Consider the following 13,752-nt stretch of genomic DNA (forward strand, 5'->3'; position numbering starts at 1 on the left):
TTCCCAAACAAACAGCATTTGTAAAGGCCTCATGTCTGGTGCAACATTTGGTATAATTAAAAAAAAACTTTTCAATGCACTGGCGCTCATCACTGAACAGCAAAATATCACCATCTCGGATCTCTTGTACAATACAATACAATACAATACTCCCACCTTGTGGTTTATTACCATATGACACGAGTAAACCCATCAACACAGAAAGCACAATCCATACATAACAATGTACTAATCAATGTCATTAATGCCAGTTAAACTTCTATTAACTTGTAATCTTTTTCAAATCAGCCTTCACCTTTTTTCACTGGGTCTGTCTTTTCAAAATATATAATAAATAAATTCAGACGATCAGTTTACGGTTCTCTGTCTTTATTGAACATTTCACTCCAGTTGGTCCGTTTTGGAATTGGATTCAATTAAAATAACAGCGCTATACACATACATACATGCTGGAGAACTTTTACCACATGAAGGCATTCAGATATTATTTTGTAATCCCTGAAGTAAGTATCTCTTCTTGATAACAAAAGCAGTAAACCCAAATAAATTGGCAAAACTCAAAAAAATTTAAGTGCAGTAGTTTTTAAGTGCAGAAATTCAAAGTTTAAGTAAGCAGAACTGGCAGATTTTTATTTTGTACTTATACATTTTAATTATTCTTAACTTGAAACGTTTGAGTACACTAATTTATACATTTAACTTAAAACTTTCCTGCAATCTCAATGTGAACAATTTGATTAGTATAAACTTAGCTATCTTAAGAATTCCTGCAAAATTTGCCCTAAAACGCCTAAAAAGGCATTCCCAAAATAAATTGGATACTGTTCTTGAACCATTTGGAGTATATGCATGGTTTTGGTCTTTGAGGTTTGTTCCTAAACTGTCAGAATCACTGTAAACCTTACTGGTATTGAGTAATAGAACTTTGAACACACTAAAAAAGGGGGAAAAAAAATTATTTTGTAAACAGATGCCTGCAGATAAATATAGCTTGGAGGTATTAGCTGGAAAACACAGTGGGATCACAGCATGAAGCCTTACCAAGCCCAATTTAAAAGTTTATAACAATACCTTAGATAATGAGTGTTTTACACATGTTTATCTAAGTTTATGTGTAGGCGCTTCCCAAAAAAAGGCCACTTGGAAACTCCAAATGACACTTTGTAACCACAGACACATAACATGCTGCTGTTCTTGAATGCTTTACTGTACAGTCATAATTTTGGGCTCTGATGAAAGGTTACACTATCCAGATTCACTGTCAATAATTGCTGACACATAAACATTACAGTGTTTTTTTTTTTTGTGCAATTCTTGAAACTGAAATTTGTGCAAATAACGATACAAAACAAGTGCTATGGTATTAAAATATTTTTTTAATATTAGTCAATTATACACCATATATATATATATATATATATATATATATATATATATATATATATATATATATATATATATCAAACTATTTACAAATTTATGATTAGGTTTTTCTTTGGTTATTGAACCTCTCTAGGAAGGTGAAGGATGTGGCTCCTCTCTTGATGTCCATCATATGGCTTTCTGCTGACTAACTCCCAGTCTTCATCCAGTTCAATGTCAGAACTGTCATGATTGTCTGTGATATAAAAAAAGCAAAGAAAGAAATAATTTACATATTTTATGTATTCAACTATTTTATACAGAAACGCACGCACTCGAACAACCAGGCATATGCACAAACACACACACATGGACGGACGGACACACATAAAACATATAAACCCGTGGATAAAGACACATAGGGACACAAACATACATTTACACCTCATAACAGCTCAAGAGCGCTCATAACACCAAACACACATACGCTCGTGGACGAGCAAACACACAACAGAAGTTAACATGAGCATCTCAAAACACAAACGCATCAGTATACTCAGTATACAAGTCAAATATGTTATATAATATAATAAAACACTTACTTGTCGAGAGTGATGTCTCCCCATCCAAAAAGCATATCTCCAAGAGTCACTATATGCCGCGTTTCGCAGTAATGTGCAAGGACGCGCTGGTCACCATGAAACTTTGCACACCGTCTTCTGTTGTCTTGATTCCTCCCACTAAAACTGCATATAAATGTTTTCAGGAGATCATTGGCTATCAGATAAGCCAGTCATTTGCGAACTCTGATCCAACTGGAGCAGCCAACTGTCCCTCAAAGTGAAGGAGGGACCATCCCCCATACTGCGCGCTGGCTGGCCCCTTTCACTCCCCGATTCGCTCAAATCAACTTGAAATGCTACTACTACATTACGTGGATGTTTATTGATATATAAATGTCTTATGGACTAAATACTTAGCTGAATTGGATTGTATGGAGCCTTTACAGTGTAACTAAACCATTGTTGTTGGAATGTAATGGATCAGTGGGGAGGCTTCATAGGTGAGTTTCTTCCGTTTTGTTGTTTATTTTGTTGCAGGTGGTCTGACAAAGACACCGATTGCACCCGCTGGGTTAATTGTATCCAAAAATGACAAGAATCTCAGCTTTCCAAAGATATGTAACATACTTTTTTTTTTTTTTTTGAGTTTTGTCTCTCAAGAAGTTGAACCTCTTAAACACCCAATGGCCCGCGGGCGGGTCGTCATAACACTAACAAGCTAGTTTGCTAACATACTAGTTTGTAGACATGTTAACAATAGTATGTTATACAATAGCACTTGCTGTATGAGTGCAGCAATATAAAGGTTCCCTTTCGAGAACGGTTCAATCTTTTTGCGTTGCAAAATATTGAATATTGAATATTGAAGCCTTTATTTTAAAACGCCGTGCAGCTGCACAGCGAACACATCATAGCTGGCTGAAGCATGCTGATTGGCTGTGCTGCGACAACTGCGCGAACCTGTGGTGATTCAGCAAGGACGCATAGTTATAGTTATTTGGAAACAGTGACGTCAGAATTAACAAGCTTAACAAAACTTAAGTTCAGTGAAGATGCACATTTTTAATTAGGGTAGTCAAAATGTTAATGTCAATTTTTTTTTTTACATTGATTTATTACATGGAACATATGTTTCCATTCATTTTGTTGAGATGTCTTTTCATGTGTAGCCTATTTAATATGCATGGTTGATTATTCATGTTGCTTATGTATTATACTATTTTTTTGTTTATTCTATTTATTGATATTAATCTATTACTAGTTTTTTTTTTTTTTTTTTAAGTGCTTTATTACTGTATTATTATAAAGTGTTCTGGTAAAATCTACTTGATTGTGGTTTAGTGCAAAATCTTTTTTTGGTTTTCATTTACATATTCTAATCCATTAAAGGTGAGACAGGAGTGATGATCAGTGGGTTTGAGTTTTTACCTTCATCATTAAACCCTGGGCTAAAATAAGGATAGAGTTTCTCAGTGAAAGTCTGACCAGTGAAAGAGTAGATATGAGATCTGGACTCCAAGTCATAAAAAGAGACCAGACCCTCCTCATAATCCACAAACACACCAACCTTCTCAGGTTTCACTCTCAGAGATAAACAGACAGGTGAACGTTCACAAGCTTTATATTGATTCTTGTTCCTCAGAACCACAGTCCAGACTCCATCCTCAGGTCTCAGTGTGATCGTCTTCTTCTTCCTGTTAATGGATTCTCTGGCCACTCCTAAATCCCACTCAGTCTTTCCCTTCACCTGCACCTCATAGTAAAATCTCCCTGAACTGAATCCCTGCTTTGCCAGAACACACAAAAACTCATCAAATCTCTTTGGGTTTTTTGGGACGTCCTGCTCAATGTCTCCTTCACTGACTTGTTTTCCATCATCAGACAGGATGAGATATGGATCCGCTGTATCAGGATCCAGAGTCACATCCACTGAGAGAGATCAGACATTATCAATCAACTTCAGAACAAACATTTTCATGTGTACAGTATATAATATAGATTATAAACAATGTAGTGTATTGAAGAAAATGGTGTCAGTCACACTGTACCTGCAAACTTCTGCACAAACTTCAACCCTGTGGACACAGATGACAATATAATGATGAATTATTTATAGCAATAGTTTGAGTTTAACAGTGAGTTTTATTTAGTGACACCGTTGTTAGTTCCCAGCATGCTTTGCATATGGCTGGGAATGGAGAGTAAATATTGAAATTAAGTGTTATTTTATGTGTTTTTGAGTGAAGGGAAACGTCTCGGTTACCTATGTAACCCTTGTTCCCTGAGTAGTTACGTCAGTGACAACGAAATGGGGGTTTCGCCTATCACCTTCGAGTATTACAAAATGAGCCAATGGCAGTGGAAATGCCATGGGTCTGCGGAATTTGTATGCGTAACTCCGCCCTACCTCATGGGTATATAAGGAAGTACGCCGCAACATGCAGATATGTTTCCTGCTGAGGAGCCGAGACTGAACTCCGGCGTTTCCAGCAGTACAGTGGAAGTGGCAGGAAGACGTAACGTCTCCATTCCCTACTCAGGGAACGAGGGTTACATACGTAACCGAGACGTTCCCTTTCGTGGTCACTACGAGTTATGTCAGTGACGATGAAATGGGGGTTCCAGTCTAATCACGCCACCTTCTCGGCTGTCTTCCAATGCCCTGCGTAAGTCTGAGCTCCCTGTCGTGAGACTGACACGGACAAAGGAGTCCTACTTATCACAGGAATACCAAGGTACACTGGGAAGCATATCTCAGTGGAAATATGCAACACAATGCCCGCCCAAAGGGAGGTCTTAGAATACACATATGACACGGAGGGGCTGCTTATGGAGTATCACTGGGGTGTCCAGCCGCAGGTGGAAAATTTCAACCCCAGGGGTGGCAAGGTGGCTTGCCAAGAGAAAGACACATGCTCAAGGAGGCTTACAGTGGAAATACACAAACACATGGAGGCACCTAGCCAACCGCGAAAGCTGCCGGAGGCAAAACTCTGGCGATGGCATCAGCAGTGCGGGAGGAACTCAGGGTTTCTCGTGGAAACTCACCTGAGGAGAATATCGCACTGATCCAGTCCGTGGAGTGGAATGGCAAGCAAGCGAAGACACCTGAGCAGATCCAAGTTACCGTCTAGTTGAAGCGAGTACACGAGAGGATACTGGCTCCACTCCATGCGCTAGAGCCCAAGAGGAGGCCACACTCCTGGGCTCTCACACCAAGGGGGCACGGTTGGCCTTGCTGCTGGTATGCCAGAGCAATGGCGTCCACTATCCAGTGAGACAACCTTTGCTTGGAGAGAGCCTTTCCCTTCAGCTTCCCACCATAACAGACAAAGAGCTGGTCTGAGGTCCTGAAACACTGCGTTCTGTCAACGTAGGCACGGAGGGCGCGTACTGGACAGAGCAGTGCCAAGGCTGGATCTGCCTCCTCCGAGGGCAGCGCTTGCAGGTTCACCACCTGATCTCGAAAAGGGGTGGTAGGAACCTTGGGCACATACCCAAGCCGGGGTCTCAGGATCACGTGAGAGTTCACCGGCCCGAATTCCAGGCACGCTTCGTCAAGGAAAATGCCTGCAGGTCCCCTACCCTCTTGATGGAGGCCAGTGCAAGCAGGAGCGCTGTCTTCAATGACAGGAACTTAAGCTCCACAGCTTGCAAAGGTTCAAGGGGAGCACTCCGCAGGGCAGTTAAAACCACTGAGAGGTCCCAAGAGGGCACGAGAGGAGGGCGAGGAGGATACAGTCTCCTCGCTCCTCTCAGGAACCTGATGACCAGGTCGTGCTTTCCAATGGACTTACCCTCAACTGCATCATGATGTGCGGCGATAGCGGCAACATATACTTTAAGGGTGGAGGGAGACAGCCTTCTCTCCAACCCTTCTTGCAGGAAGGAAAGCACGACACTGATCGGGCATTTACTGGGGTCTTCTCGGCGAGAAGAGCACCAGGTGACGAAGAGGTTCCACTTCAACGCATAGGCATGTCTCGTGGACGATGCTCTAGCGGAAGTGATGGTAGCCACCACCACTGGTGGTAGGGTACTCAAACCTGCCTCGACCCATCCAGGAGCCACACGTGGAGGTTCCAAAGATCGGGACGAGGGTGCCATATGGTGCCCCATCTCTGAGAAAGGAGGTCCTTCCTCAGTGGAATTGGCCAGGGAGGGGCTGTCATGAGGAGCATGAGCATGAGAACCAAGTCCGGGTGGGCCAATGAGGCGCAACCAGAAGGACCTGCTCCTCGTCCTCCCTGATCTTGCACAGGGTCTCTTATTTTATGATTATACTGCTGCATAAACAATATTCACATACCAGTTTGAGTGAGTTTTTCATTCAGTGTCTCATCTAGAGTTTTCTTCAGTTTAGTCAGAGCTCTTTTCAGAGAGTTCACATTCACATCAATCCTGTCAATCCTGATCTCAGTCCAGTTCTTGGTGTGTGGACGAGTGTTCAGGGATGAGCTCATCTACAGCAGGAGAGAGAGAAGACTGTTAAATATGATCATTATTTTTAAAGCAGTTCAATTTGTTTTACACAGGAGCTTTCTAACACAGTTGAGGCAAAACCTCTGTATGAATATGCATGGATATCACCGTACTTCCCCTAGTTGATTGATTACAGGAAGAATTGCTTATATCTTCTCTATTAAAACATTTCTGAAATATTTAAATATGCAAATTAAGCATTGTCTTATGTTCAGTCTATAGTGTTTCATCGCCATCTAATGGCCTGGCAGCAGAATACAGGGTTTTTAGTCGTTTTCGCAGATCCGTGTGAATGAGGATCGTTTTGATAATGGTCTCAAAGAAAACTCAAAGGAAACTCTTCTCCATTTTCAGCATATCGGTGTCGTGTAAACGTATCCTCAAGCACAAGAAACAAACACATGCAGGCATCCGTCTCCACACCCCACAGAGCGAATATGTGGGAAAGCTTCTTTCACTCTTGTCCTTCCTTCACAATTTATTCCTTCTCTTTTACCCATTCTTCCCTTCACTCAGTTCAATCAGAATGATTACATGAAAAATACACTGTAAAAAATTATCGTGATTTTAACGGTAAAAGACGGTAAAAATGCTATAGTGAAAAACTGTTAATTGGTTAACAGAAAGTTTCCGTACTATATACGGTAAATAACTGTGATAGATCTAATGGTACATTTAATGTAATTTTACTGTAAAATACCATTAAAATTAAAGTTTTTGAAAGTGAAAAAGAACAACTCATTGTATAATTTACAGTGAAAAAACGTAAATTGACATTCCCACAATTCCCTGCGTGACACTTCACATTTGATCTATTTTTGTTAAAATAACTATGTTTCTTCATAGTTTTCTTAGTTTGTTCTAATCAGTTATGTACATTAGGGTTTTATGTTACATTTAATGTTGTTACCATGTTAAAATTTCATGTGTGTTACCATGATGGTGTTTAATGTTTGTGTGAATGACACTGTGCAGCTTCTATTATATTAGTATTACATTTCTTGTGGAAGAGCTGCTTGTGATGAGCTTTGATTGATCATGTGACTCTCATCACTGCTGTGATTGTTGGTTATCAGTGTATTACAATGGTACAAAACAGATATTAATACTTCAATAGGACGTTAAATTCACATTATATCAGATAATGAATTACGGTTTATTACTGTAAATTTTAAGTTAAGTCTGTAAAACCACTAACGTTGCTACCGTGTTTTTGACGGTAAAGTACTGGCAACCACAGCTGCCATTTTTTTACCGTAAAAATCACGGTTTAATTTTTTACAGTGTACAATGTTCTGTCAATGCAAGTGAATTGACAGTCATGTTTGGTCTCATTTGAAATGTTTCAGTGTGATTGGTACAAATGTCCACAGAAATACACCAAAAGCTACAAGTTAGAGCGTTTAGAAATACTTTGCTTACTGTGGAGGGAGAGCCCTTTACCAGGGTATTTCATGCAAATGACCTTCTGTCCTCAATAAGCAGTGTTGGGGAGTAACGGAATACATGTACCGGCGTTACGTATTCAGAATACAAATTATGAGTAACTGTATTCCGTTACAGTTACTATTTAAATAGTTGGTATTTAGAATACAGTTGCATTGTTGAAATCAATGGATTACATGGCGATACTTCTCTGTTTCACGAGTTTATTCACTCTCTAAATAAATTAAGGCAACTCCATGCATTTCCCAGAAGCCCCAATATGAAAACGAAAAAAAATGCGCGGTTTGCGTGACCAGTCACAATCCATTAATGGAGTCGGAAGAGGAACAGTGGGAGCTAGAGGTAGAGATGGAGCCGGAACAACAGAGCAGGGCAAGAATGCGTTATATCTTGGAAATTCAAACAGCATTTCACATTAAAGAAAGAGAAGGGAGAACGAAATATATCTGCTTGCCAGCAACCAACCTCCTTTCAGCGTCCAAAGACTCCACCTCAAATCTGAAGAAGCATCTTAAAGTAGGCCTACGTTTTTTTTTTCAAATACGTGCAGTCAAAACTTGAAATATAAATTCTCAGAAAATGCATTAATACCAATAGTGAAACGTCTGTTAATAAAGGAGTCCAGACTGTTAGAAAAATATCGGTCTACATGCGTTTTAAATTTAATATGAGGAAAATAAACATGCGTGACACAAAAAATCTTTAAGTTTTAGGTGGCAAAATATATTTTCAAAATATATTTGCGCAGTGTAGCCTATATTCACAGAATAACAAAATATTTTGTTATTCTGTGAATATAGGCTACACTGCGCAAACCAAAAGTAATACTACTCACCGGATGAAGAAGGGTTGGCTCTCCAAAGAACATAAAATATTAATTTTATTTTATTTTTCGTATTCGCATTTATGAGGAAAAAAAAAACAATGTTACGGTCATGACAGTTCTCCGTTACGGACGTGAGCGCTCTGAACGCAGCACTAAAAGACTGCTTTAAAACTTTCACAGAGACCTCAAACAAAAAGCACAAAGCCTTTCTTTAAAGTGAATTTCGTTTTGTATTAATTGTATCTTAATTTTAATCAATGTTTCATCAACCAATTGCCTGGATTAAATAAGAAGTAAATATAGCAGACAAAAGATATTGAGGCGCCAGCGCGTGAACTGGTGCTGGTCTCATAAATCAACGCCCGTTTCACAGCCTATACTCTGTTTGCAGTGCGTTTTTTTTTTTTTTTTTTTTCTCCGTACCCATGTTACCAGATTAGAGCTTTCACACTGCGGTCCGTTTATCCGTCCCAGTTGCGTTGCGTATACAGCAGTGCAGAGATCGTTTCCGCACCGAGTCTATTTCTGCTGTGCCGCAAACGCTGAATTAAAGTGACAGCGCATGTTTCGTGGTCAAAATGAACACAGATTGAGCTGAAAATGTAGTAATTTCACCATAAATGCATTTAATTAAATAAAATGTAGCAATACCATCATAAATGTATTTAATTAAATACTGCTTTTTTTCACAGTCATCTTTTTACTTTAAGACCGGGGTAAAGATCGCGGCCGACACTGACAAAGAAAACACTTGTTTATTAATATACAATTACAATTTCTCCTTTCTATATTTGACATATTCATGATTATTACTTTTGCCGGTTCTTTGTGACAGCTTTTAGGTGCTTTATTTGCATATGCGTCACCACCGCATCACCGCACCCCCACCCCACAAGAATAGGCCTGTTTATTAAGCAGGATTTGATGGCCGACACTTATAAAATGCAATTCAATGTGGAAGTAATCCAAGTATTCAGAATACATTACTCAGATTGAGTAACGTAACGGAATACGTTACAAATTACATTTTTGTGCATGTATTCTGTATTCTGTAACGGAATACATTTTGAAAGTATCCTTCCCAACACTGTCAATAAGGTCTAAACTACCCAAGTCTGGGATCTTGATTAATGCAAATTTCAATTGTTAGTTCATGCCTCCATTTGGAGGATATTTTGTCTTGGTCTGAGTATTTAAAGAAATGTTGCAAAAGGCTCAGGGTGATTCTGTAGTCTGATCAGCCCGTAATGCTGAAGCTCTTCCATACACTCAGCATTATGCGTCTTTCAGATGTCAAGTATGCATATTTTACTCTTTATTTCTGAGCATTTTATGTTTTGTATTGATTATCTTCAAAATGATTATGTAATTAGCATTATAGATTTACCTGACCAATAAGAAATTGTTATATCTAATTTTATTCTGACCTACTTTGAAACTATTGACTCTACTAGATTATATTGTGTCCATGTTTCTGCTAATCTGTGTCCAGGGTTGAGTACATACTAGATCTCGGGTTAGATTGAGCATGCAGCACATCAGGCGAGATTCTAGATGTCTGACTAACTGCTTGATTTTAGTTAAGTGGTTATATAGTTGCATTCACTATAGGGGGCTAGACAAAAATGCAATTTAAATAGTAGCAAGCAACATTACTTCATAGTATTAGCCATAACCTCTGGTTATTGTTTGAGCTTTAACTAAGTTGTTATATAGGCGACTGTAAGGGACCAAACGGAATTACTATTTAAATAATGGCAATGGGCGGCCTATTAAATATTATTAGTCATAACATCTGCTCTGACTAATGATCAGACTGGCGAGTTTGTGACCGTGAGATTCACGTTAACATCCGGTGTGAGACTGTGAGCAACATTGGAATTTGAATGAACAAGTACAATCTAAAGTAAAGATTTAAACAGAATAATAAAATATCTAGATAAATATAAATTACCAATAATCCATTGGCATTCCAACCTAAATTCAAGGTCAAGATAAAATTGAGTCAGATAAAAGTGTAATTGAAATTAAATCATTTTGCGCACTGAAAAGACAGAACACACAGAAAACCTTCAGATACACCATTGGACACCGTCATTGGGCCAACTGGGTGGACCTTAAAGAACAGACAGTTTGTCCTGTAACATTGTTGACAGACCTGTATGAGATGGAGATTATCTTTAGTGTGTGAGAGCTGCTCCAGCTCAGTGTTTCTCCTCTTCAGCTCAGTGATTTCCTGATGCAGCTCTTTAATGAGATCTTCAGCCTGTTTCTCTGCTGCTTTCTGCTGTTCCTCCATCATCTTCAGCTGCTTAGACTGACATCTCTCAATGGAGCGGATCAGATCAGTGAAGAGCTCAACACTGGCTGATCTCTCTTTATCTGTGTTTCTCTGATGAATGAGAACAGTTCTAATTGTTAATCTATTCCGTATTCACATATTATTTACAGGGATAGTTCACCCCAAAATTGTGTGTTTGGAGCAACATGAGGGTTACTAGATGATGGCAGAACTCACAATTTAATTCAACGCTTTTATTAAATAGATTTAACTATTATGATGCATATCATTTTTTTAAATGTATTTTTTTGCTAGGATAGTTAGACAGTGAACAGAAAGTGAAAGTGAAAGGGGGATCGGAAACGACCGTGAGTCAGGATATGAACTCGGGTTGATCGAAGTACAAACCTTTCTCAGCTCTACTGAGTGTTTGATCTCTTGAATCTTCTTCATTCTGTCCTGGATCATCTGATGAACGGCTGTCTGTGTCTGAACCAGCTGATTCTACATACAGAGAAAAACACAGACATATTTATCACTGAATATAGCTTTCCATCTTCTGACTGTCTTATTTTTTTAAAACCATTTAAAGATCAAATGAATTCAAAATTATAGTTTGAATCTTTTAGTCCATGTCTGACTGTTTTGAGAGTGACAAAATCAGCTTTTATCAGATGTAATGAAAGGTTCTTCAACATGTCAAGACACAGGAAAGAAAATGTCTAGGTTACTAATGTAACCCCCATTTCGGAGACGTTACGTTGGACTGAACTGATGTATTGTGATCTCGCATTAGAGCCCAATCACCTTTGCGTGGTAACAGAACACGCCAATGTGAGATTTGCATTGCAAGCCTCTCCCCGCTTCTGGGTATAAGGGTGTGCAAACTCACACATTACGTTTTCTGCTGAGGGGCTGAGACGGGGTCCCGGCCATTTCAGTGGAGGTACAGGTGTCTAGGTTACATTCGACGTTCCCAATCATCCAGCCGCGGGACATGGTTGGAGGATTCCACTCGACATCCGGTCCTCTACTGGAGCTCCGAATGAGATGCTGGGATTCACCCGGCAGGAGAGTCACACCAACAAAGGAACAACTCACTCAATGAATGATGATTGAAGAGCAGAGTGAAACAACATCTGCTCTGCTCTGAAGCAAAAGCTTAATGTGTGAGTTTGCACACTGCCTTGTATAACTGGAAGCTGGAAGTGGCTTGCGATGCAAATCTCTTTCGCCAATGTGCATTGGCTTGTTCTGTTACCACTCGATGGTGATTGGGCTCTCAGGCAAGATCCCTATACGTCAGTTCAGTGCAATGTAACGTCGAACGTGACTGACTGATAGGGAACTGAATTTCATGGGGTGTTTAACCCTCTGAGGTCGACAAACGCGCGGGTGCGTTTTGCCGGATTTTCTCCACATTGTAGCACTATAAACTTAAATTACTCCATCATTTATGGTCATACAGAAAAAAGAAATATAAAAAAAGAATCTGTGATATTTCTCCTTTTGTATGTATCCACTTACAATCAAATCAAAACATTGTGCTTTTGTAAAATAAAGAAAATAAACAGGGTGTGCGTTCTGCCTCTCTGTTGCGGTGAACTTTTTTTTATTGAGCACGTCTATAAACTGAAACAAAACTCAGCGAATACTTGTCACACATTTATGAGCCATATACCTTTATAAACATTTAAGTGTGTACTTTTAAATAATCGGATTCAAAACGAAAACAAATATTCTCTGTTTACGTAATTTGTATAAAACCAACAAGATGTCCAGCTTCTCAAACGCTTGCTCATTACAGTTAATTTGGCCACGCCTACTCGCGCAAAAGATATTCACATGCAAATCTCCACATGGAACGCGAACGCGCTCGTTACCTCAACAACAAAACACTTCACTTCACTTTTCGTCGAGTTTGAAAGACGTGCCTGAGCTTACATTGGATTTAGGCTACCTCAGAAGAAGAAGAACGCGATCTGAAGACAAGAAAGATAAGGTAAGAAATTCTTACACAGCCTAGTTTGTTATTGTTGCATAAATGTCACGTTGCAGTTGAACTGTTGCTAGATATATGGGGAATATTATAATATTTAGACCCGTGTTTACTGTGTTTGTGGATATCTGCTCAAACATAGATATGTTTATGGTAACCATAATGTTTTATATTTGAGCGTGATCGCGTTTGAATGTATCATATTTTGCAAGCGATCGCGTTTGAATGTATCATATTTTGGATGAAAGCAAAACGCACCAAACGGCTTCATGTTTTTATTATTATCTCATTTCATATCATCATAACGGATGGAAACATTTGAAGTAACATGATAATCAATATATTTTTCTCTAGCTTAGTTGTTACTGAAATCTTTTGGAAGATTTATAGGCTGCTATAGGTTATTTATTGTTATTATTATTTTATCCGCACTGCGCATATACCTTATGCCTACAAGGCACAACAAACCTGGTGTTCATTATATTATATATCGTTGGAAACGTGTGTGTGTGTGTATTCTGTGAATTTTAAAAAGGAATTTTAAAAAGCAATTTTAACCAGAAAAATCTAATATTTATTTCCAAAATCGTGCAGGCCTTTCTCTTGATATCAGTATGTTCACTTTTTTTTTCAGGTCCCATATGCCACTGAGGACTTCAACATTCACATGAGTCTCAGTACGTGAACATGGTAAAGTGAAAATCTTGGAAATGAAAGGTATGTACAGTGTTTTTAGGAATGGCACAAAGGTCTCTGTCTTTGAAGTGCTTTTTTGGCATTTGTTGTGTATCTT

At 39.0% G+C, this 13,752-nt stretch overlaps 1 protein-coding gene across 1 annotated transcript in view; it reads right to left on the reverse strand.

The window, feature by feature from the left end:
- Nucleotides 1-1,487: 1,487 nt before the first annotated feature.
- LOC311072996 (E3 ubiquitin-protein ligase TRIM39-like) overlaps nucleotides 1,488-13,752 on the reverse strand; it is a 60,382-nt gene continuing 48,117 nt past the window's right edge. Inside the window, exons 3-8 of the mRNA XM_084098391.1 lie at nucleotides 11,369-11,464; nucleotides 10,838-11,071; nucleotides 6,235-6,388; nucleotides 3,974-4,000; nucleotides 1,965-3,854; nucleotides 1,488-1,618 (exon numbers count right to left, since the gene is read on the reverse strand). Of these exons, the coding sequence (XP_083954517.1) occupies nucleotides 3,301-3,854; nucleotides 3,974-4,000; nucleotides 6,235-6,388; nucleotides 10,838-11,071; nucleotides 11,369-11,464 (1,065 nt within the window). The 3' untranslated portion in view covers nucleotides 1,488-1,618; nucleotides 1,965-3,300. The remainder of the gene's footprint in view (nucleotides 1,619-1,964; nucleotides 3,855-3,973; nucleotides 4,001-6,234; nucleotides 6,389-10,837; nucleotides 11,072-11,368; nucleotides 11,465-13,752) is intronic.

This window comes from Abramis brama, assembly GCF_963993115.1.
Source record: "Abramis brama genome assembly, chromosome: 22".
Classification (NCBI taxonomy): domain Eukaryota; kingdom Metazoa; phylum Chordata; class Actinopteri; order Cypriniformes; family Leuciscidae; genus Abramis; species Abramis brama.